The sequence below is a fragment of the Phyllobates terribilis genome, unplaced genomic scaffold, assembly GCF_046119375.1.
Source record: "Phyllobates terribilis strain yellow unplaced genomic scaffold, ASM4611937v1 Scaffold_5__5_contigs__length_657084704, whole genome shotgun sequence".
Taxonomy (NCBI): domain Eukaryota; kingdom Metazoa; phylum Chordata; class Amphibia; order Anura; family Dendrobatidae; genus Phyllobates; species Phyllobates terribilis.
In genome coordinates this window covers 299,034,707-299,059,613 of record NW_027362765.1, presented here as the reverse complement: position 1 = coordinate 299,059,613, position 24,907 = coordinate 299,034,707, and the positions used below count along the sequence as shown (strand labels likewise).

Sequence of the window (24,907 nt, the reverse complement as noted above, 5' to 3'; positions counted from 1 at the left end):
GGGCTGTGTGTATAGTGCAGGCGGTGCGGGGCTGTGTGTATAGTGCAGGCGGTGAGGGGCTGTGTGTATAGTGCAGGCGGTGAGGGGCTGTGTGTATAGTGCAGGCGGTGCGGGGCTGTGTGTGTATAGTGCAGGCGGTGAGGGGCTGTGTGTATAGTGCAGGCGGTGCGGGGCTGTGTGTATAGTGCAGGCGGTGCGGGGCTGTGTGTATAGTGCAGGGGGTGCGGGCCTGTGTGTGTGTATAGTGCAGGCAGTACAGGGCTGTGTGTATATTGCAGGCGGTGCGGGGCTGTGTGTATAGTGCAGGCGGTGCGGGGCTGTGTGTATAGTGCAGGCAGTACAGGGCTGTGTGTATATTGCAGGCGGTGCGGGGCTGTGTGTATATTGCAGGCGGTGCGGGGCTGTGTGTGTATAGTGCAGGCGGTGAGGGGCTGTGTGTATAGTGCAGGCGGTGCGGGGCTGTGTGTATAGTGCAGGCGGTGCGGGGCTGTGTGTATAGTGCAGGGGGTGCGGGGCTGTGTGTGTGTATAGTGCAGGCAGTACAGGGCTGTGTGTATATTGCAGGCGGTGCGGGGCTGTGTGTATAGTGCAGGCGGTGCGGGGCTGTGTGTATATTGCCGGCGGTGCGGGGCTGTGTGTATAGTGCAGGCGGTGCGGGGCTGTGTGTATAGTGCAGGCGGTGCGGGGCTGTGTGTGTATAGTGCAGGCGGTGCGGGGCTGTGTGTATATTGCCGGCGGTGCGGGGCTGTGTGTATAGTGCAGGCGGTGCGGGGCTGTGTGTATAGTGCAGGCGGTGCGGGGCTGTGTGTATATTGCCGGCGGTGCGGGGCTGTGTGTATAGTGCAGGCGGTGCGGGGCTGTGTGTATATTGCCGGCGGTGCGGGGCTGTGTGTATAGTGCAGGCGGTGCGGGGCTGTGTGTATAGTGCAGGCAGTACAGGGCTGTGTGTATATTGCAGGCGGTGCAGGGCTGTGGGGCTGTTGAACATGTCCGACAGCAGGGCAGACTCTGTCTCCTCCCTCTCATGTGACTGGTTTCGTAGTCATGACATCATCAAAGGTCCTTCGCTCAGAAAATGTCACCACTCGTAACGGGTCCCGAGCACACCCCGCCCACTGTACAGTCTCATGGGCCAACAGCTGGTCACATGGTGCGCTGATGTTATGGTCATGTGACTTTGGCATCATCAAGGTCCTATCACAGGATACTAAACAGTCCTAACGGAAAACGATTGCAGGGCTCCATAGTAACGGGTAAGAGAGCGGAGCTGACCCTGAGTAGTGCACACTTGCAGGGGGCAGGCAGAGGGGAGGAAACACCCATGCTCTGCTCGGTTCAGATGAGTGAGGAGCGGACTTTAAAAATAAAAAGGCCGCACATTTAAAGGGCAGGTGTATGGGGTGTAGTGTAGGTATATAGAGTGCAGTGGAGGATGTAGGTATATGGGGTGCAGTGGAGGATGTAGGTGTATGGGGTGCAGTGGAGGATGCAGGTGTATGGGGTGCAGTGGAGAATGTAGGTGGGTGGGGTGTAGTGTTGGTGTATGGGGTGCAGTGGAGAATGTAGGTGGGTGGGGTGTAGTGTAGGTGTATGGGGTGTACTGGAGGATGTAGGTGTAGGGTGCAGTATAGGTATATGGGGTATAGTGCAGGATGTAGGTATATGGGGTGTAGTGGAGGATGTACGTGTATGGGATGCAGTATAGGTATATGGGGTGTAGTGGAATATGTAGGTGTATGGGATGCAGTGGAGAATGTAGGTATATGGGGTGTAGTGGAGGATGTAGGTGTATGGGGTGTAGTGTAGGTATATGGGGTGTAGTGGAGGATGTAGGTGGGTGGGGTGTAGTGTTGGTGTATGGGGTGCAGTGGAGAATGTAGGTGGGTGGGGTGTAGTGTAGGTGTATGGGGTGTACTGGAGGATGTAGGTGTAGGGTGCAGTATAGGTATATGGGGTATAGTGCAGGATGTAGGTATATGGGGTGTAGTGGAGGATGTACGTGTATGGGATGCAGTATAGGTATATGGGGTGTAGTGGAATATGTAGGTGTATGGGATGCAGTGGAGAATGTAGGTATATGGGGTGTAGTGGAGGATGTAGGTGTATGGGGTGTAGTGTAGGTATATGGGGTGTAGTGGAGGATGTAGGTGGGTGGGGTGTAGTGTTGGTGTATGGGGTGCAGTGGAGAATGTAGGTGGGTGGGGTGTAGTGTAGGTGTATGGGGTGTACTGGAGGATGTAGGTGTAGGGTGCAGTATAGGTATATGGGGTATAGTGCAGGATGTAGGTATATGGGGTGTAGTGGAGGATGTACGTGTATGGGATGCAGTATAGGTATATGGGGTGTAGTGGAATATGTAGGTGTATGGGATGCAGTGGAGAATGTAGGTATATGGGGTGTAGTGGAGGATGTAGGTGTATGGGGTGTAGTGGAGGATGTAGGTGTATGGGGTGTAGTGTAGGTATATGGGGTGTAGTGGAGGATGTAGGTGGGTGGGGTGTAGTGTTGGTGTATGGGGTGCAGTGGAGAATGTAGGTGGGTGGGGTGTAGTGTTGGTGTATGGGGTGCAGTGGAGAATGTAGGTGTATGGGGTGTACTGGAGGATGTAGGTGTATGGGGTGTAGTGTAGGTATATGGGGTGTAGTGGAGGATGTAGGTGGGTGGGGTGTAGTGTTGGTGTATGGGGTGCAGTGGAGAATGTAGGTGGGTGGGGTGTAGTGTTGGTGTATGGGGTGCAGTGGAGGATGTAGGTGGGTGGGGTGTAGTGTAGGTGTATGGGGTGTACTGGAGGATGTAGGTGTATGGGGTGTAGTGTAGGTATATGGAGTGAAGTGGAGGATGTAGGTGTAGGGTGCAGTATAGGTATATGGGGTATAGTGCAGGATGTAGGTATATGGGGTGTAGTGGAGAATGTAGGTGTATGGGGTGTAGTGTAGGTATATGGAGTGAAGTGGAGGATGTAGGTGTAGGGTGCAGTATAGGTATATGGGGTATAGTGCAGGATGTAGGTATATGGGGTGTAGTGGAGGATGTAGGTGTATGGGATGCAGTATAGGTATATGGGGTGTAGTGGAATACGTAGGTGTATGGGATGCAGTGGAGAATGTAGGTGTATGGGGTGTAGTGGAGGATGTAGGTGTATGGGGTGTAGTGGAGGATGTAGGTATATGGGGTGTAGTGGAGGATGTAGGTGTATGGGGTGCTGTATAGGTATATGGGGTATAGTGCAGGATGTAGGTGTATGTGGTGTAGTGGAGGATGTAGGTGTATCGGGTGCAGTGTAGGATGTAGGTGTATGGGGTGCAGTTTAGGATGTAGGTATATGGGGTGCAGCGGAGGATGTAGGTGTATGGAGTGCAATGGAGGATGTAGGTGTATGGGGTGCAGTGGGGGTACATGGGGTGCAGTGGAGGATGTAGGTGTATGGGGTACAGTGGAGGATGTAGGTGTATGGGGTGCAGCGGCGGATGTACAGTACAGACCAAAAGTTTGGACACACCTCATTTAAAGATTTTTCTGTATTTTCATGATTTTGAAAATTGTACATTCACACTGAAGGCATCAAAACTATGAATTAACACATGTGGAATTATATATTTAACAAAAAAGTGTGAAACAACTGAAAATATGTCTTATATTCTAGGTTCTTCAAAGTAGCCACCTTTTGCTTTGATGACTGCTTTGCACACTCTTGGAATTCTCTTGATGAGCTTCAAGAGGTAGTCACCGGAAATGGTTTTCACTTCACAGGTGTGCCCTGTCAGGTTTAATAAGTGGGATTTCTTGCCTTATAAATGGGGTTGGGACCATCAGTTGTGTTGTGCAGAAGTCTGGTACATACACAGCTGATAGTCCTACTGAATAAACTGTTAGAATTTGTATTATGGCAAGAAAAAAGCAGCTAAGTAAAGAAAAACGAGTGGCCATCATTACTTTAAGAAATGAAGGTCAGTCAGTGCGAAAAATTGGGCAAACTTTGAAAGTGTCCCCAAGTGCAGTTGCAAAAACCATCAAGCGCTACAAAGAAACTGGCTCACATGAGGACCGCCCCAGGAAAGGAAGACCAAGAGTCACCTCTGCTTCTGAGGATAAGTTTATCCGAGTCACCAGCCTCAGAAATCGCAGGTTAACAGCAGCTCAGATTAGAGACCAGGTCAATGCCACACAGAGTTCTAGCAGCAGACACATCTCTTCAACAACTGTTAAGAGGAGACTTTGTGCAGCAGGCCTTCATGGTAAAATAGCTGCTAGGAAACCACTGCTAAGGACAGGCAACAAGCAGAAGAGACTTGTTTGGGCTAAAGAACACAAGGAATGGACATTAGACCAGTGGAAATCTGTGCTTTGGTCTGATGAGTCCAAATTTGAGATCTTTGGTTCCAACCACCGTGTGTTTGTGCGACGCAGAAAAGGTGAACGGATGGACTCTACATGCCTGGTTCCCACCGTGAAGCATGGAGGAGGAGGTGTGATGGTGTGGGGGTGCTTTGCTGGTGGTACTGTTGGGGATTTATTCAAAATTGAAGGCATACTGAACCAGCATGGCTACCACAGCATCTTGCAGCGGCATGCTATTCCATCCGGTTTGCGTTTAGTTGGACCATCATTTATTTTTCAACAGGAAAATGACCCCAAACACACCTCCAGGCTGTGTAAGGGCTATTTGACCAAGAAGGAGAGTGATGGGGTTACCTGGCCTCCACAGTCACCAGACCTGAACCCAATCGAGATGGTTTGGGGTGAGCTGGACCGCAGAGTGAAGGCAAAAGGGTCAGCAAGTGCTAAGCATCTCTGAGAACTCCTTCAAGATTGTTGGAAGACCATTTCCGGTGACTACCTCTTGAAGCTCATCAAGAGAATGCCAAGAGTGTTCAAAGCAGTTATCAAAGTAAAAGGTGGCTACTTTGAAGAAGCTAGAATATAAGACATATTTTCAGTTGTTTCACACTTTTTTGTTAAGTATATAATTCCACATGTGTTAATTCATAGTTTTGATGCCTTCAGTGTGAATGTACAATTTTCATAGTTATGAAAATACAGAAAAATCTTTAAATGAGAAGGTGTGTCCAAACTTTTGGTCTGTACTGTAGGTATATGGGGTGTAGTGCAGGTATATAGGGTGCAGCGGTGTATGGGGTGCAGTGGAGGATGTAAGTATATAGGGTGTAGTGCAGGTATATAGGGTGCAGTGTAGGATGTAGATGTATGGGGTGCAGCGGAGGTTGTAGGTATATGGGGTGCAGTGTAGGGTGTATGATGTAGGTGTATAGGGTGCAATGTAGGTGTATGGGGTGCGGTGTAGTGTAGGTATATGGGGTGCAGCGGAGGATGTAGGTGTATGGATTGCAGTGGAGAAAGCAGGTGTATGGGGTGCAGCGGAGGATGTAGGTGGATGATGTAGGTATATGGGGTGTAGTGGAGGATGTAAGTGTATCGGGTGCAGTGGAGGATGTAGGTGTATGGGGTGCAGTGGAGGATGTAGGTGTATGGGGTGCAGTGGAGGATGTAGGTGTATGGGGTGCAGCGGAGGATGTAGGTGTATGGGGTGCAGCGGAGGATGTAGGTGTATGGGGTGCAGCGGAGGATGTAGGTGTATGGGGTGCAGCGGAGGTTGTAGGTGTATGGGGTGCAGTGTAGGGTGTATGATGTAGGTGTATAGGGTGCAGTGTAGGATGTAGGTGTATGGGGTGCGATGTAGTGTAGGTATATGGGGTGCAGCGGAGGATGTAGGTGTATGGAGTGCAGTGGAGAAAGCAGGTGTATGGGTGCAGCGGAGGATGTAGGTGGATGATGTAGGTATATGGGGTGTACTGGAGGATGTAAGTGTATGGGGTGCAGTGGAGGATGTAGGTGTATGGGGTGCAGTGGAGGATGTAGGTGTATGGGGTGCAGCGGAGGATGTAGGTGTATGGGGTGCAGCGGAGGATGTAGGTGTATGGGGTGCAGCGGAGGATGTAGTGCTTGTTCCCGACGATTCCCAGTGTGGGGTGTAATGGTGACATACAGCTGTGGATGTAGAACCAGTCCATCATAATTGGGGTTCCCAGTAACCTGCATCTCATTGTTCCCTTCAGCTTTCTGCAGAAGTGAGAAGATGCCAAGATGCTTTGTTGAGCGATGCCACAATTATGGGGGAAAGAGACTGAACATTATTCTCCACTCCTTTCCCAACAACCTGGACAAGATCAAAACATGGCTGCGGTGCATTGAGCAAAGCGGGCATGTGATCAGGGACATAGAAGTGCTGGCCGAGAGAATATTCGAGGGGAAGACCAACAACCGCTTCCGGGTGTGCTCTGAGCATTTCACCGAGCAGTCTTACCAGCCCAGTGGATTGAGGAAGACTTTGAGGAAGGATGCGGTACCTACAATTTTCCGTGATGTCCCACCACAGAAATGCCCATGGCAAAAGGTTAAACCAGCACTCAAGAGCTCACACTTGAACGCGTCCGGAGAACTGCACCGCAGAACGTTCACATCGCAGCAGTCTCATCAACAGAGTGTTTTTCGTCCACTTCCCATCAACCCTTCTATACTGGATCATCAGCGATGTGGCTGGGTAGGTTGCGGTCCTTGTGGGTCCCAGAAAGGTGCCTTCTGGCACCTCATTCTGCTTCTCAGACAAGAGTTCGCTGTGCTCAGCCCTTAGAGCTGCATTTTTGGAGGCCATTTGATGGATGCCATTGTACCCATTATTTCTGCATTATTGCGGCTTCTATAAGAATAATGGCTAATGAACTTCTAATGATTTCTTTCTCTTTAAAGGGGTTGTCCACTACGTTGGTTAACCATTGTTAAAGGGAATCTGTCATGTTCCCAAATGCTATCAACCTTCACATATAGTGTTAATCTACAGGTTAATAGTGTTACAAAGCTGTAGGATGAAATGAACTTTACTTCTCTTGGGAGCCTCCAGCTTTCAGTCATACGGCTGTGCCCGTAGTGGCTGCAGTCATCGCTCACAGCATGGCGAGCAGCTTCTCTAAGTACGCTCTGGCACTTTGACAGCTTGCTTTACACAGTTGCGCTGATGCGTTGGCGGTCGCTCAAAGTGTCGGAACGTGCTTATAGCTGCTGGTTGCTGTGTACTGAGCAGTGACTTAAGCCGCCCCTCTATGGCTGAAAGCTGGCAGCTCTCAGAAGAAATAAAGTTCTTTTTTTCCTGGTAGCCGCACTTTCAGTAAGGCGGCCGAACAGCTTTGTAACGCGATTAATCCTGCAGATTATCCCTACCTGAGTTGGTAATAGTATTTGGGGACATGACAGGTTCCCTTTAAATGAAATAGTCCCTCTTGTAAAATAAAAACGCCATATACTCCCCTCCTGCAATGGCGCTGTTCCAGCGAAGTTGAAGCTCCCATGACCATGTTATGCCACATGATCCTTGCAGCCAGTCAGAGGCTGCATTTGGGTGTTGCGCTCTCTCTTCCTTTTGGACCAACTTCTGATAAACAGAAGTAATAAGAGTGCAGCAGTCAATAGAAGCCAGTGATTGGCTGCAGGGCTCACAAGACATATTAATCTCACAGGAGACCTGGTGCTGATACGGGAGATGAGTATATGGTGTTTCATTTTACAAGGAGTCTACTTCATTTAAAAAGGGGTTCTCCAAGTAGTAGTCAATCCCTTTAAGCCTGCATTCAACAAGCAGGAGTTGCATTCACACATCTGTGTGGTACATTTTAGGGCTGTCTGTTTTTCTCTTGGACAGAACACATACAAGTAGTTTAATTGAGCGACACACATCAGTTTTAAAAACGGGTGCGTGAGAGTCAGATCACGCCCTATTCTCATTCCTTTTGCAGATCAGACTCCATCATTAAAGTCTATGGGGATCCGTATAAAACAGATGACACGCTGAAGACAGACTTCGCATTTCAGAATTTCTTCCATTTTTAACTGATCGATTGCTAAGAGTCGATGCATAAAAATTCTAACAGTCTGCCTCCTTCAGTGAAAAAAATGGATGCAACTAGCATGAGGAAAAAATCAGGCTGTTTCTTTTGAATGGTAACACTTACGAATCTATAAATGTAGCTCAAGTGGTTGGTTTGTTTTTTTTGGAGAGGGGAATATTAAAGGAAACCTGTCACATGAAAAATTACTATTAACATGCAGAGTTAATCTGCAGGTTAGTAGCGTTCTGAATCTGGAGCCCCACTGCTGGGAGGAAATTAATTTTATTCCTCCCTGCAGTGTTTGGGTTTCCCCCTTTCAGAAAATCACAATCCCCTGGTGAAGTTATCTAAAAAAGAAAAAAACAACCCACGCTTTATTCACCGTTCCCCGGTCCAACAGTCAGTCTCCGCTTCTGCTCCCAGTCTCTGATATAGGCTGCAGTGCTGACATCACATTGATGCTACGGCAGTCAATCACTGAGATCAGCAACTCTGAGAGGCTTTCCATCTACATGGTCAGAGTTTTATCATAGCAAAGTGCACATGACGACCGGGATTTTCAAAAAGGTATCAACCTCTTAAGTACATTGAAAAAAAACCATCATGTAAAATTTAACTACTTTTTAACAAAAATATTTTTCAATAATTGGGAAATGTTAATGAATTATTTATATCGCTTGAGTACCATGCCTACAGTTAAAGGGGTTGTCCGGTCTTAAACTACAAGCCTGCAGAATCCTCACATCGCTCGCACTACGCGGATGTGAGGATTCTCCGGTGCTGGCGCCATGTGAACGGTGGTGATGTGACAGCAAGTCTTGTTCCCGGCCACATTCCAACAAGACTTGCATTGAGTGAGGCCACACCTATCTAGTCGAAATGTGGCAGTGATTATACATAGAGCATACTTTCTGTCACATGACCACCGTTCCCAGCACCGGAGAATCCTCACAGCGTGGCACTGCGCGTGATGTGAGGATTCACAATTCTGTAGTCACATAGACTAACTTGTACATTGGGATGACGTGATAAGGAGCAATTTGTGGGACAACCCCATAAGTTTATAGATTATTTGTACTTGTTCACGGTACATTTTCAAATATTTCTACTTTCTAACTGCAATATGCCATTATTTTGTTTAGAAAATGTAGTAGAACATATAGCCATGTTGACCCCTCTCGCCATTCATTGTCTTGTAGGCTAACATGGAGACTACCATTAAAACTACTGAGTATTTCCAACATAAAAACAAGGAAACCAAAGAAAGATACAGAATGGACTTACCGCATGTGATCCTAAAGCTCACCCTGGAGATCATCTGCCTGCTAACTGGAGAGGTGAGGGCTAGTCCTGCTCTCTTACAAGTCATCAGCATATTTAAAGGGAATCTGTCACGAAGATCAACCCTCCTAAGCCGTTTAAATGGGCATGTAGGTCACAGGAAGCGGCATAATATGATACCTTGTTATCTATGATCCGATGTCTTATTCCAGTTAAATCCATATTTTTCATAATATGTTAATGAGGTGTTCAGGACTACAGTCCGGACACTGATCTCCCTGAGAATCTGCCTCCAGAGCTCATTATAAATTAAAGGGGGAGCTAACAATACTGCAGAACTGAACTTTGTGTCATTACAAACACATTTGTTTTCTCATAGTGCTTCAGCTTCCATCTCACAGGCAGCCAGTGTGGGGGGAGGGGGGTGGCAGTAACAGCATAGCTGATTGCACTTTGAGAAGAGTGCTGCAGATGTGTTTGTAACGAGACAAGGTTCAACTCTGCTGTTCTGTGTTAATTGTGTTAATTATAATCACAGCTCTGTGGTGAGGTCAGTGAGTATTGGTCATTGCTTGGTTAATACTGGTAATGCCCTATTCATTTACAATAGACCCTGGAAGCAGCTTCTCAGGGAGATCTGTGTCCATCCCATAGATCTTAACAGCTCATTTATATATTAAGAAAAATGTGGATTTCTCTGGAATAAGACATCTGATCACAGATATCAAAATGTCATTTTATTAACCTTGTTATGACCTACATGCCCATATAGATGTCTTAGGAAAGTTGATCCAACTGACAGATTCCTTTTAAATTGTGTTTGATGGTATTAAAAACCTATACGATGTTCCGGAGGTTGTATGAAGGATGCCAGATTCTCTGCATTGTGATATTTAGCTTTTTTCTTGAAGGATTATATTGTTGTGAAGAAAACCTCTAGTCATAGTAAAGGATGGAGCAGAATCCAGGACTCCATCATAAAGCCTCCACCTGATTTCCTAATACCCGTGAAGAAAAATGAGCAGAAGATCCTGGACCTCACCAACAAGATCATTCAGCTGCTGACTGGAGAGGTGAGCGCTGCTGGGAATATTTTACGAAGTATTCCATTTAATTCGGCATCAAGAGTAGGGATTTCCTGCACTCTGCAGACTAAGTGCCATATGAACATTACAGATTTTCTCATTAGGACTTTCCATTTGTGTTCACCATTTTTGTTTGCAGAAGTGCGACTATTTGGAAGATCCTCATAACGAAATCATGATAGAGAGCCACCAGGCCCTCTCATCTCTTGGTAAGATACTTTTTTTAAAGTTTTTTTTTTGTAGAGAAATGTATTTTGAAAATGCTTAACCCCTTAGTGACCGGACCAGTTTTTTAAAATCTGACCAGCGTCACTTTATGCAGTAATAACTCTGGAATGCTTCAACATATCCCATTGATTTTAAGACTGTTTTTTTTTTGTGACACATGATACTTTATAATAATGGTAAATTTAGGTTGATGCTCTTTTTTTTTATAAAAATATCAGAAATTTGACAAAAAATTAAAAAATCTGCGATTTTCAAACTTTGAATGACTATCCCTTTAATCCAGATAGTCATCCCCACACAAAAACATTAATAAATAACATTTCCCTCATATCTGCTTTACCTCAGCACCACTTGTAAAGTGTTGTTTTATTTTGTCAGCATTTTAGAAGGTTTAAAAATGTAGCAGTAATTTTTCATTTTTTCAAAGAAATTTACAAAACTTATTTTTATAGGGACCTGTTCAGTTTTGAAGTGACTTTGAGGGTTCTATATATTGGAAACCACTCAAAAGTGATACCATTTTAAAAACCGCAACGTATTTAAAATTGCTTTCAGGTAGTTCATTAGTTCCTTGAGGTGCTTTTCAGGAAGTAATGCAAAGTGTCATGACAAAAATAAAAAAGTTTATTTTTTCCATCTAAATTTTGATAACTTCTGAACAGGCCACTGTAGCCAGCAGACTCTAAGGCCGTTGTTTGGTCATGAATTGCCATGACAAACATCAGGACCACACGATAAAGTTCTCAGGGTGCCGATGAGGTTAAAGAGGGAGCCCCTGCACTCTGTTAACCATCTAGATTCTGTAGTCATTATTCATAGCAGCATCTAAGGGGTTAAATGGCCGTGGTTGGTTCCAACACTAATTATGGCTGATGCAGCAGGGTATCAGCTATAGTGTACAGGTGACAGCTACAGCATTGTCACCTGTTGGGAAATGCTAATCTCTTATTTCGCAGGTCAGTAAAAAGATGTATTATATAAACTATATAATACCTCATTCAATTTTGTCTTCTTTTCAGGTAATATGGTTAATGGCCTGAGTAATCAGACATCTACCCATATCATAGAGGAATCATCATTATGTGAAGAAAAGGAGGACGTTCATACTCCCACAGATTATAGACAACAGCACCTGTTCAGTAATATTAAGGCTGAATCAATCTCATGTGATAGAAGGAACATCACAGACTCCAATACTTACAAACCCATAGCTGAAATTTATCACTACCCATCTACTCCTATCAAGGAGGAACCTTTTTCATCTGATGAGGGAAGCTTTACTGACCCTGAGATCTATGCAACCACCGATCACGCACCACAACATGCCTCTCATCATATTAAGGAGGAAAGAGGCTTAAGTGAGAGCGCAGACTGTGCTGACCTTGACACTTCTACACCCATAACTCATACACAAAAATATTCATCTCCTATTAAGGAGGAAACTGTCACAGATCAGGGAGGAAACCTAAAACACGTGTACATATCCTCAGATCATATACATTCTCCTAGTATGGAGGAGGCAGTCTCGTGTGATGGAGGAAGCATCACAAACCCCACAGATCTTGCACAACAGCATCCATCTGATGTTATAGATGGACCAGAGTTTTGTGACGAAGGAAGGGCCATCAGTACTGACAAGTATCCAGAAGCACAGCCGACATCAACTCGTACAGAGTGTGAAAACGAAGATGTGCAAAATAACTATTCATTGTTTGACAAAGGCAACTTAGACACGGACATATATGCTCTTATAAAACATGCTCAGGCAAAATATACTTTTACTCGTATTGAAGATGGTTCGAGTTCAGAGGAAGAGAACCCAAAAGACCATACACATACGTCAGCAGATCATTCTCAACGTCCGCCTAATGATGCTGGGGAAACCGTCCCACAGACTTTCCAGTGTCCCGACTGTTCTGAATGCTTTACTCGCAAATCAGGGCTTATCAATCACCGGCGAAATCACAGGCAAGAGAAACTGACTTGTTCCAAGTGTGGTAAAGTCTTCTCCAAAAGATCCAGCCTACAAAACCACCTCACCCTGCACACTGGAGAGAAACCTTATGCTTGTCCCGTATGTGGAAAGTGCTTTGCTCGAAAAAGTAATCTGATCTCGCACGAAACTATTCACTCTGGAAAGGCATCCTTTATATGTCCAGAGTGTGGGAGGTATTTTGTCTGTAAAGTCCATCTTACAAAACATCAGATTATCCATGAGAAATAGTCCTCCTTCCCAGGTGTTTATATCATATATCTCAAGTTCTTCCATGGTAGAAATCATTTTGGTAACATTTAGCGACCCGAGATAAACGGCAGCATGACTCTTTTCCAATGATGGACTCACACTAGATTTGTATACATTTCTCCATTTTAGTTTTTCTTACTTTTTCACCATCAAGGGCTTTTTTTCCCTGTTATGTATATGAAACATTTTAATGCGAAAATTAAACTTGTCACTCTAATAACGCAGGCCTAGAAGAGATGGGGAATTTTCTTGCCATGTAAGTAACATTCTTTCCCTCTTCTTACTTTGTTGTTCTATTTTTTCAGATTGAAAAGATTCATGTCTTTATTAAAGACCATTAATAATCTTATATTTACATATGTCTTGGTGCTTTGTATGTCTAGCATGAAATCTGTAGACTGGATTGTTCTCACTGGACTGAGAAGGTGTACCATAACTAAGACTTACTGAATGCATGTGCAACCTCTAAGAAGGAGCAAAATAACGTATTAACATCTCTTCATCCAAAGACTAAGGGATCTCATATTAGTTGTAAGCACAAATGTTTTAGTCCTTTCATTTTTTGAGTGTTCGGGAACAAAATAATAACGCATAAAGCACTGGGTCTTACAGTATTAACCCTAAAAACAAACACTATGTTTTGACGTTGTGTGTTGTATGTTGACGTCCTGTATAGATCACAAGCTGTTGACTGTATGAAGCCATAATTTTTGAAGTTCAGCACTCTTACTAATTCATCTATATAAATAAAGCGTCTTGTTCTGAGTGGAGTGTGGTATTTTACGACTTATTTTTTTACTCTGGCCTAGTTATGGTATTAAGAAGAGAAAAGAGAAGACCTGGCTACGTTCCCTGATAAAGTATTTTCTAACAAAAGTATTTAATTTGTTAGTGAAGTCATTTTTGGGTACATATAACTTATTGACAAACTTGTATTAACTCTTTAACCCCTTAGTGACTGAGCCAATTATGTCCTTAATGACCAAGCCAAAGTTTACAATTCTGACCACTGTCACTTTATGGGGTAATAACGCTTCAACGGATCCCACTGATTCTGAGAATGTTTTTTCGTGATATATTGTACTTCATGGTAGTGGTAAAATTTCTCCGATATCACTTGCGTTTGTGAAATTTGGCAAAAATGTAGCAATTTTCAAACTTTGAATTCTTATGCCCTTAAATCAGAGAGATGTCACTCAAAATAGTTAATAAATAACATTTCCCACATGTCTACTTTACATCACCACAATTTAAAAAAAAAATTTTTTTTTGTCAGGAAGCTATAATGGTTAAAAGTTGACCAGTGATTTCTCATTTTTCCAACAAAATTTACAAAACCATTTTTAGGGACATCACATTTGAAGTGACTTTGAGGGGTGTAAATGACAAAAAAATACCCAAAAGTGACACAATTCTAAACTGCACCCCTCAAGGTGCTCAAAACAACATTCAAAAAGTTTATTAACCCTTCAGGTGCTTCACAATTTTTGCAATGTGGGAAAAAAAATATATGAACATTTTAACTTTTTTTTCACAAAAATTTTACTTTAGACTCCAATTTTTTTTACTTTTGCAAGGGTAACAGGAAAAAATGGACACCAAAATTTGTTGTGCAATTTCTCCTGAACATGCCGATACACCATATGTGGGGGAAAACCACTCTTTGAACGCACAGCAGAGCTCAGAAGAGAAGGAGCTCCTTTTGACGTTTTGAATGTAAAATTTGCTGCATTAGCGGCCACCATGTCGCTTTTTCGAGAGCCCCTGATGTGCCTAAACAGTGAAAACCGCCCACAAGTGACACCATTTTGGAAACTAGACCTTTCAGGGAACTGATCTAGATGTGTGGTGAGCACCTAGAACCCATAGGTGCTTTGCAGAAGTTTATAACATTGAGAAGTAGAAATAAAAAAACAAACACATTTTTCACACTCAAATGTTCTTTTAGCCCCAAATTTTGCATTTTCCCAAGGGTAACAGGATAATTTCACCACACAATTTGTTGTGCTATTTCTCCTGAGTACGTGAAAACTGGTGTTTGGGCGCACGGCAGGGCTCGGAAGGAAAGAAGCACCATTTGACTTTTTGAATGCAAACTTTGCTGGACCACTTAGCGGACACCAGGCCGCGCTTGGAGAGACCCTGATGTGTCTAAACAGTGGAAATCCCCCACAAGTGACACCAATTTGAAAACTAAGACCCCCTCTGGGAACTTATCTAGATGTGTGGTGAACACCTTGAACCCCCGGGTGCTTCACAGATGAGCTGAGAAAATGAACAAACATATATTTTCCCCACAAATGTTTTATTCCCAAATTTGTTTCATTTTCACAAGGAAAGCAGGAGAAATTGGATCCTAAAATTTGTTGTTCAATTTCTCCTGAGTACACGGATAACCCACATGTGGTTAAAAACTACTTTTGAGGCACCATGCAAAGCTCAGAAGGGAAGAAGCGCCATAATGAAGTTCAGATTTTGCTGGAATGGTTTGTGGGGACTTGTCACATTGGCAGAGCCCCTGCGGTTCCAGAACAACAGAATCCCCACATATGTGACATCATTCTACAAACTACATCCCCCAATGAATTCAATGTTTCCTATTGTCTGTATATAGAGAGGAAGGGAGGGGGGATGATACAGGGTATTTGAAATGACGCAACTTGGCTCATCGTCCATTCACAGACAGCAACCTTTGAATGAGCCAATCTGGGTCATCTTGGAAATATGAGCCTATGGCCAGTACTATAAAAAGCTGGATGACACACAGAGAAAGGGTTCACATGTCAGGGCGGTCTAGGGTGTAAAACACACAAACAAATATAAAGCCAGGGGTTCAATGGAAGACACAACAGCTTCTAGGAACACCTTCTCCAGAGCAGTCAGGTTCCATGGAGGATGTGGAGACAGATGAATAGGCAGGAGCAGAATTAGGATTCCCATTTAGGAGGGAACAGGGGAGAGTTAGGTTAGTGATTTGAGGTGGTACGCTTGTCTAAACAGATGTGTTTTTAACCTCTTCTCAACCTTGGACGTACCCAGTACGTCATGGTCGGTAGGTATGCACATCATGGTCGGTAGGTATGCACCAACATTGGACGTACTTGGTTACGTCATAGCTAAAATGCGACACCATGACCGCAGTCACGGTAATCGCATTCAGGTGCCTGTTCCATCTTGAAGCAGGGCACATGGAGTCGTTCCGGGAGGTGGTAACAATTCCACCCCCCAACTACGATCACTGTGACTGGATGTTCAGTTCTGAACTGCTAATCACAGTGTTTCAGGCAATCATGCAAGTATAATAATAAAAAAATATAAGAGCACCGATCATAGCCTGGAGCCTAGCAATCACGGCGTCACCAGGGCCAGTTCTGATTGGTGCGATTCGACGATGATGTCGATCGCACCAATCAGAGCGCACAGATGCGATCTGACCCCACAGTGACTGCTCTATACTTACTCATTCCAGTTGCGGACGTGTATAGGGCAGCCACTGACGTTCTCTGTGCTGTGCCTTTATAGTGCCATGGATTTTTTCAAGCTTGTGTCATCACTTCTGGTGGTGGTGGTGCTGCTGCTGCTGAAGAAAGAAGAGTTGCTGATCCCTCCCTGACCCTTGCCTGATCCGTACCTAATCCACCTCAGTCCCCCACTCCCCCCTCTACCACCCTCCGCAACCACCTCTTCTGCTGCTAAGCACTGAGCAGTACTCAATCGCTCGTTTTTTTACAGGTTTTTTTCCTGTGCTTCTTGCAGCTGCCGAGCGCTTGATCAGTGACTCAAATCATTGATCCGCGCTCGTGCTCGCTGTTTTCCAGGACTTTTTTTTGTCACTGTCTATCCCCCCCTCCTTGCACCACTCCGTGTGTACGTCCTACAGCCACCTAGTGCTGATCAGTAACTCAAATAACTGATCCGCACTTGTGCTCGCTGTTTTCCATTATTTTTTTTTTCTGACTATTTTTTCTCCCTCACTTTGCACCACATTCGTGTGTGTGTCCTACAGCTGCAGTGCCGCTGATCAGATGCACACGACTTATTGACACTCGTGCTCGCTTTTGGCAAGGACTTTTTTTTTCCCTGTCTATTTTTTTTTTGATCCCCATTTTGCACCACATCCATACGTGCGTCCTACAGCCGTCAAGTGCTGGTCAATGACTAACATCACTGACTGGCCAATGGTTGTTTTTTTTTTGGGTGTGAAAAAAGAATTGAGTAAAAAATAATTTAGAGTAGTTGATCAGATTAGATTAGCGACAGTAAAAATATACTGTAGTATTTGTCGTCATCTACTACAGTATTTTTTACTGAATTGAGTTAGTGTTTGTGTCAGTACGGAAAAAAAAAAAAAAAAATCACACCCGAGTGTTCATCCTACAGCCGTTGAGCGCTGATCACTGATGCACATAAGTTATCAACCTCCGGTTGTTGTTTTTTTTTGTTTTCTTTTGTGTGAAAAAAAGAATTAAAAAAATCTAGATTAGTTGATAGGATTACATTAGGGACAGTAAAAATATACCGTAGTAATCGTCTATTACAGCATTTTTTACTGAATTGAGTTAGGGTTAGTGTCAGATAGCGCGGAAAAAAAAGATACAAATGGATGTGTATGTCCTACAGCCGTCGAGCGCTGATCACTGACACACATCAGTGATCAAACTTCCAGTTATTGTTTTTTTTTTTACTCTTCAAAATATATATATATATATATATATATATATATATATATATATATTTTACACCAAACACTCACACACACCTGAATAGACTTTGCTACACACAAACACTCCATACGTGAAAAAAATGTTGTCGCCCTGCTCGTTCCAAACCCGGTATTCAGCAGAGGAGGCATAAGCTTTCCTTGCTTCCGACACTGACAGTGAGGGAGAGGATCCCACCTTCCATAATTTTTCCAGCTCCTCCTCTTCCTCAAATGATACTCTACTGCCACTCAGACGCCCAAGGACAAAAAATGAACCAGCGCCCACCGTTACTGACCCCTATGGACCTCACATCCCAAAAATGATGAGCAACTAATTCCTGATTTTGTTGCGCAATCAGGAATCTAATTTGACACCACGGCCTCACAGAAATAGACTTTTTCAAAGGCTACAACCCCACTATCGGAATTTGGTCAGTATTTTTTCTCAGTATTTGTAAGCCAAAACAGGGAGTGGGTCAAAAATATAGAATTGGTGCACTAGTTTCTATTATACCTTTTCTCTGATTGTTCCTCACCTGGTTTTGGCTTACAAATACTGAGGAAAAATACTGACCAAATTCTGAACAAATACTGATAGTGGGGCCGAAGCCAAAGTATTTTTCTCTGAGGATTTTGTAAACCTCATGGGGGCCGAAACAATTTTTAGCCAAAAACACTACTTCATTTTGTAACTGAACCCCTATAGATACAGAAGAAATGAAGATGTTTTGGGGCTGGTCCTTCACATGGGGTTAGTGAAGAAGCCAGAGTGTCACACAAGGTGAGGGAAGGAACAACGACTGGAAGAGGGGGAAGGGAGCCCAACAATTAGGCAAAGAGGAAATGGAGACCCCTGGCAGATCTAATATCACCGTGCCTTCTCTATCGTCCCTATATTGGCTCTGCACCAATCGCTGAGCAGGAACCTAAGCCCTGAATGTCCCTAGAGTTAGGCCCTGGATAGGGAAGGGATGGGGTGAGCACTACTCAGGCCCTACTACAAACTAAAGACAAGGTAAACAAACAAAGGAGATACACGTAGCATGAGCAGACACCAGAGAGATAACGCCAACTGTCCTCCAAGGGCCCCAAAGACGAGACTAGCCGACGACCAGTACTCCTTCTGCACAGTGGTACATAGAACTATCACAGGCGAATTTATGGAGAAACTGAGAGTTTTTAACTACCAAGCAACTGTGTGTCAATCAGCAGCAGAAGGTGGAGGTAGCTGCTGGGTCCAAAAGGAAGGAGGGTATAACTATACTACCGAGATGAGAGGATCAAGAAGGCGTGTGCAATGCCAAGCACAGTGACCTTCTACAGCTGAATCCGGAGCGACTGTCTGTCACACCTGACACCCGTGTCACAGAGCTTAGGCAATATTGGTGTGTCGACGTTTTGTATAACACTCCAGTGTTCCGCATGGCTATGACCCGTAAACGATTTGAGGCCATCCACAAATTTTTGCATTACAATGATAATACACGGTGTCCTCCCCGAGATGACCCCAACTTTGACCGTCTTTTCAAAGTTCGTCTGCTCATTTAGCACTTCAGCAACAAGTTTACTGAGGTGTTTATCAAAAATAAAGAAGGATTACAGTCCCAAAAGAATCATATAATATAACATAACGCCATCAAGGACATAAATCAAACAGATAAACAAGACCAATATAGCTAAAAAGAACTGCTCAAAGCTACAAATAATTCATAATAGAATTTTTATTATGGACACCAAAAGGACAATTAAAATCACACAATAAGAGAAAGACATGAACTAGACAGAATTAAAAAGAGGGGCAAAACAGCACACGCAGCATGGTAATATCAGAAAATATATAAATGAAGCACATTCATAAGATATATAATATATAAAGTGCAATGCACAATAGCCTAAAGTGATGAAGTGCAAAATATAAATAAATTCATTGAAATGCTTCACATAAAGGAAAAACACTGCCCCATGTCAATATATGAAGTACAGTGCACAGAAAAGGTAAAAACCTAAAGTGATATAGTGCAATAAATAGCAGGTTATTTATGAAGCTCCACAATAAGGCCAGGATGACCAACCCAAATTCATGCTGTGCGCGTCGTCCGCAAAATCCTCACACTCCAACGCGCATTTCACACGTTGCTTCCTTGGTATATAGCAGGGGTGTACATATATATACACATTATAGGGGTACACAGCAGGGTGTTTATATATTACACAGGTATATAGCAGGGGTGTACATACACATACAATATAGGGGTACACAGCAGGGTGTGTATATATTACACAGGTATATAGCAGGGGTGTACATACACATACAATATAGGGGTACACAGCAGGGTGTGTATATATTACACAGGTATATAGCAGGGGTGTACATATATATACACATTATAGGGGTACACAGCCGGGTGTGTATATATTACACAGGTATATAGCAGGGGTGTACATACACATACAATATAGGGGTACACAGCAGGGTGTGTATATATTACACAGGTATATAGCAGGGGTGTACATATATATACACATTATAGGGGTACACAGCCGGGTGTGTATATATTACACAGGTATATAGCAGGGGTGTACATACACATACAATATAGGGGTACACAGCAGGGTGTGTATATATTACACAGGTATATAGCAGGGGTGTACATATACAGTACAGAACAAAAGTTTGGACACACCTTCTCATTTAAAGATTTTTCGGTATTTTCATGACTTTGAAAATTGTACATTCACACAGAAGGCATCAAAACTATGAATTAACACATGTGGAATTATATTCTTAACAAAAAAGTGTGAAACAACTGAAAATATGTCTTATATTCTAGGTTCTTCAAAGTAGCCACCTTTTGCTTTGATGACTGCTTTGCACACTCTTGGCATTCTCTTGATGAGTTTCAAGAGGTAGTCACCGGAAATGGTTTTCACTTCACAGGTGTGCCCTGTCAGGTTTAATAAGTGGGATTTCTTGCCTTATAAATGGGGTTGGGACCATCAGTTGTGTTGTGCAGAAGTCAGGTGGATACACAGCTGATAGTCCTACTGAATAGACTGTTAGAATTTGTATTATGGAAAGAAAAAAGCAGCTAAGTAAATAAAAACGAATGGCCATTATTACTTTAAGAAATGAAGGTCAGTCAGTGCGAAAAATTGGGCAAACTTTGAAAGTGTCCCCAAGTGCAGTTGCAAAAACCATCAAGCGCTACAAAGAAACTGGCTCACATAAGGACCGCCCCAGGAAAGGAAGACCAAGAGTCACCTCTGCTTCTGAGGATAAGTTTATCCGAGTCACCAGCCTCAGAAATCGCAGGTTAACAGCAGCTCAGACTAGAGACCAGGTCAATGCCACACAGAGTTCTAGCAGCAGACACATCTCTTCAACAACTGTTAAGAGGAGACATTGTGCAGCAGGCCTTCATGGTAAAATAGCTGCTAGGAAACCACTGCTAAGGACAGGCAACAAGCAGAAGAGACTTGTTTGGGCTAAAGAACACAAGAAATGGACATTAGACCAGTGGAAATCTGTGCTTTGGTCTGATGATGTCACGCTGTCTCAGCGTACAGGGGGGTCAGGGGCCTGAGCTGACCCTAGACGGGGGCCCTGACTAATCCCTCAACCTGGAGGTACTGTTAATGGTACAGAGGTCCAGGCCGCCAGCGTAACCCTAAACTCCTGAATATCCCTGAACCTAAGTAATCTAGTCCTGAGAAGGACCCTGATCACAACAATGGGGAACAGGATAGAAAATGCCCAAAACACAGTACTAGACAAACGAGACAGTACAAGGGGAAAACCAAAAACCACCTTGCATACAAAAACTAACACCACAATTACAGATGGAACAACAACAGGTTAGGAGATAAATGATAAAGGGAGGAAGGGAACAAACCACACCGCATACTCCTCGCTCCGAACTCCACCAAACAACGATCCACTCTGAAGGTCTGCAAGAAATGCTTTCACCGACAACTTCCCTATCAGACCAGCAGGTATTTGAAGGAATCCCAATACTGCAGCATTAACTGCAGCTGGGCGAAGCTGAGCCTCGTCAAGCACAGAGAGAGAGAATTAACTCCCTCACAACCAAAAAACACAAAGCACCAAAAACTCAGCTGCGAGAAGTAAGGCTGTGTAGTCGCGACGATCTTCGTGGCGACACACCCATGACAGATGAGTCCAAATTTGAGATCTTTGGTTCCAACCACCGTGTCTTTGTGCGACGCAGAAAAGGTGAACGGATGGACTCTACATGACTGGTTCCTACCGTGAAGCATGGAGGAGGAGGTGTGATGGTGTGGGGGTGCTTTGCTCTTGACACTGTTGGGCATTTATTCAAAATTGAAGGCATACTGAACCAGCATGGCTACCACAGCATCTTACAGCGGCATGCTATTCCATCCGGTTTGCGTTTAGTTGGACCATCATTTATTTTTCAACAGGACATTGACCCCAAACACACCTCCAGGCTGTGTAAGGGCTATTTGACCAAGAAGGAGAGTGATGGGGTGCTACGCCAGATGACCTGGCCTCCACAGTCACCAGACCTGAACCCAATCGAGATGGTTTGGGGTGAGCTGGACTGCAGAGTGAAGGCAAAAGGGCCAACAAGTGCTAAGCATCTCTGGGAACTCCTTCAAGATTGTTAGAAGACCATTTCCGGTGACTACCTCTTGAAGCTCATCAAGAGAATGCCAAGAGTGTGCAAAGCAGTCATCAAAGCAAAAGGTGGCTACTTTGAATAACCTAGAATATAATACATATTTTCAGTTGTTTCACACTTTTTTGTTAAGTATATAATTCCACATGTGTTAATTCATAGTTTTGATGCCTTCAGTGTGAATGTACAATTTTCATAGTCATGAAAATACAGAAAAATCTTTAAATGAGAAGGTGTGTCCAAACTTTTGATCTGTACTGTATATATATATATATATATATATATATATATATACATACACACAAATTATAGGGGTACACAGCAGGGTGTATATATATTACACAGGTATATAGCAGGGGTGTACGTACATATACAATATAGGGGTACACAGCAGGGTAGGTATATATTACACAGGTATATAGCAGGGGTGTACATACATATACAATATAGGGGTACACAGCAGGTTGTGTATATATTACACAGGTATATAGCAGGGGTGTACGTATATATTCATTTTAGGGTATACAGCAGGTTGTGTATATATTACACAGGTATATAGCAGGGGTGTACATACATATACAATATAGGGGTACACAGCAGGGTGTATATATTACACAGGTATAGAGCAGGGGGTGTACATATATTATTATATATATTACACAGGTATATAGCAGGGGTGTACAGTCATGGCCAAAAGTATTGAGAATGAGACAAATAGTAATTTTTCCAAAGTTTACTGCTTCATTTTTTGTAATGGCAATTTGCATATACTCCTGAATGTCAAAGAGTGATCAGCTTAACAGCAATTACTGTACTTGCAAAGTCAATATTTGCCCAGAAAATGAACTTTAACCCCCAAAACACATTTCAACATCATTGCAGTCCTGCCTTAAAAGGAGCAGCTAACATCGTTTTAGTGATTGATCCATTAACACAGGTGTGGGTGTTGATGAGGACAGGGCTGGCGATCAATCAGTCATGATTAAGTAAGAATGACATCACTGGACACTTTAAAAGGAGGCTGGTTCTTGGTATCATTGTTTCTCTTCAGTTAACCATGGTTATCTCTAAAGAAACACGTGCAGCCATCATTGCACTGCACAAAAATGGCCTAACAGGGAAGAGTATCGCAGCTACAAAGATTGCACCTCAGTCAACAATCTATCGCATCATCAAGAACTTCAAGGAGAGAGCTTCCATTGTTGTCAAAAAGGCACCAGGGCGCCCAAGAAAGACCAGCAAGCGCCAGGACCGTATCTTAAAACTGTTTCAGCTGCGGGATCGGACTACCAGCAGTGCCGAGCTTGCTCAGGAATGGCAGCAGGCTGGTGTGAGTGCTTCTGCACGCACTGTGAGGCGGAGACTCTTTGAGCAAGGGCTGGTTTCAAGGAGGGCAGCAAAGAAGCCACTTCTCTCCAGAAAAAACATCAGGGACCGACTGATATTCTGCAAAAGGTACAGGGAGTGGACTGCTGAGGACTGGGGCAAAGTCATTTTCTCTGATGAATCCCCTTTTCGATTGTTTGGGACATCTGGAAAACAGCTTATTCGGAGAAGAAGAGGTGAGCGCTACCACCAATCTTGTCTCATGCCAACTGTAAATCATCCTGAAACCTTTCATGTGTGGGGTTGCTTCTCAGCCAAGGGAATCGGCTCACTCACAGTCTTGCCTAAAAACACAGCCATGAATAAAGAATGGTACCAGAATGTCCTCCAAGAGCAACTTCTCCCAACCGTCCAAGAGCAGTTTGGTGCCCAAAAATGCCTTTTCCAGCATGATGGAGCACCTTGCCATAAAGCAAAGGTGAGACCAAAACATAGAGATTTTGGGTCCATGGCCTGGAAACTCCCCAGATCTTAATCTCATTGAGAACTTGTGGTCAATCATCAAGAGACGGGTGGACAAACAAAAACCAACAAATTCTGGCAAAATGCAAGCATTGATTAAGCAAGAATGGACTGCCATCAGTCAGGATTTGGTCCAAAAGTTGATTGAGAGCATGCCAGGGAGAATTACAGAGGTCTTGAAGAAGAAGGGGCAACACTGCAAATATTGACTTGCTGCATTAACTCATTCTAACTGTCAATATAACCTATTGGTACTCATAATATGATTGCAATTATATTTCTGTATGTGATATAAACATCAGACAAACACTAATAAAAACCAGAGGCCAGCAGATCATGTGAAAATATAATTTTGGTGTCATTCTCAAAACTTTTGGCCATGACTGTACGTATATATTCATTTTAGGGTATACAGCAGGTTGTGTATATATTACACAGGTATATAGCAGGGGTGTACGCACATATACAATATAGGGGTACACAGCAGGTTGTGTATATATTACACAGGTATATAGCAGGGGTGTACATACATATATAATATAGGGGTACACAGCAGGGTAGGTATATATTACAGAGGTATATAGCAGGCGTGTACATACATATACAATATAGGGGTACACAGCAGGGTGTGTATATATTACGCAGGTATAGAGCAGGGGGTGTACATATATTATTACATATATTACACAGGTATATAGCAGGGGTGTACGTATATATTCATTTTTGGGTACACAGCAGGTTGTGTATATATTACACAGGTATATAGCAGGGGTGTACGTACATATACAATATAGGGGTACATAGCAGGTTGTGTATATATTACACAAGTATATAGCAGGGGTGTACGTACATATACAATATAGGGGTACACAGCAGGTTGTGTATATATTACACAGGTATATAGCAGGGGTGTACATACATATACAATATAGGGGTACACAGCAGGGTAGGTATATAGT

At 43.6% G+C, this 24,907-nt stretch overlaps 1 protein-coding gene across 1 annotated transcript; it reads left to right on the top strand.

Annotated features, from left to right (window-relative positions):
- The first annotated feature begins 1,099 nt into the window (after positions 1–1,099).
- Positions 1,100–13,487, top strand: LOC141273054 (uncharacterized). The gene is made up of 6 exons (XM_073684389.1): positions 1,100–1,253; positions 6,075–6,559; positions 9,098–9,235; positions 10,091–10,252; positions 10,404–10,473; positions 11,512–13,487. The coding sequence occupies exons 2-6, from the start codon at positions 6,095–6,097 to the stop codon at positions 12,714–12,716; spliced, it is 2,040 nt and encodes a 679-aa protein (XP_073540490.1). The 5' UTR covers positions 1,100–1,253; positions 6,075–6,094; the 3' UTR covers positions 12,717–13,487.
- The last annotated feature ends 11,420 nt before the right edge of the window (positions 13,488–24,907 follow it).

Coding starts and splice junctions, on each gene's coding strand:
- LOC141273054 (XM_073684389.1), top strand. CDS start 6,095: ATGCCAAGATGCTTTGTTGAGCGATGCCACAATTATGGGGGAAAGAGA. Junction 10,253..10,403: donor TTCAGCTGCTGACTGGAGAG/GTGAGCGCTGCT, acceptor TTTTGTTTGCAG/AAGTGCGACTATTTGGAAGA. Junction 10,474..11,511: donor CCAGGCCCTCTCATCTCTTG/GTAAGATACTTT, acceptor TCTTCTTTTCAG/GTAATATGGTTAATGGCCTG.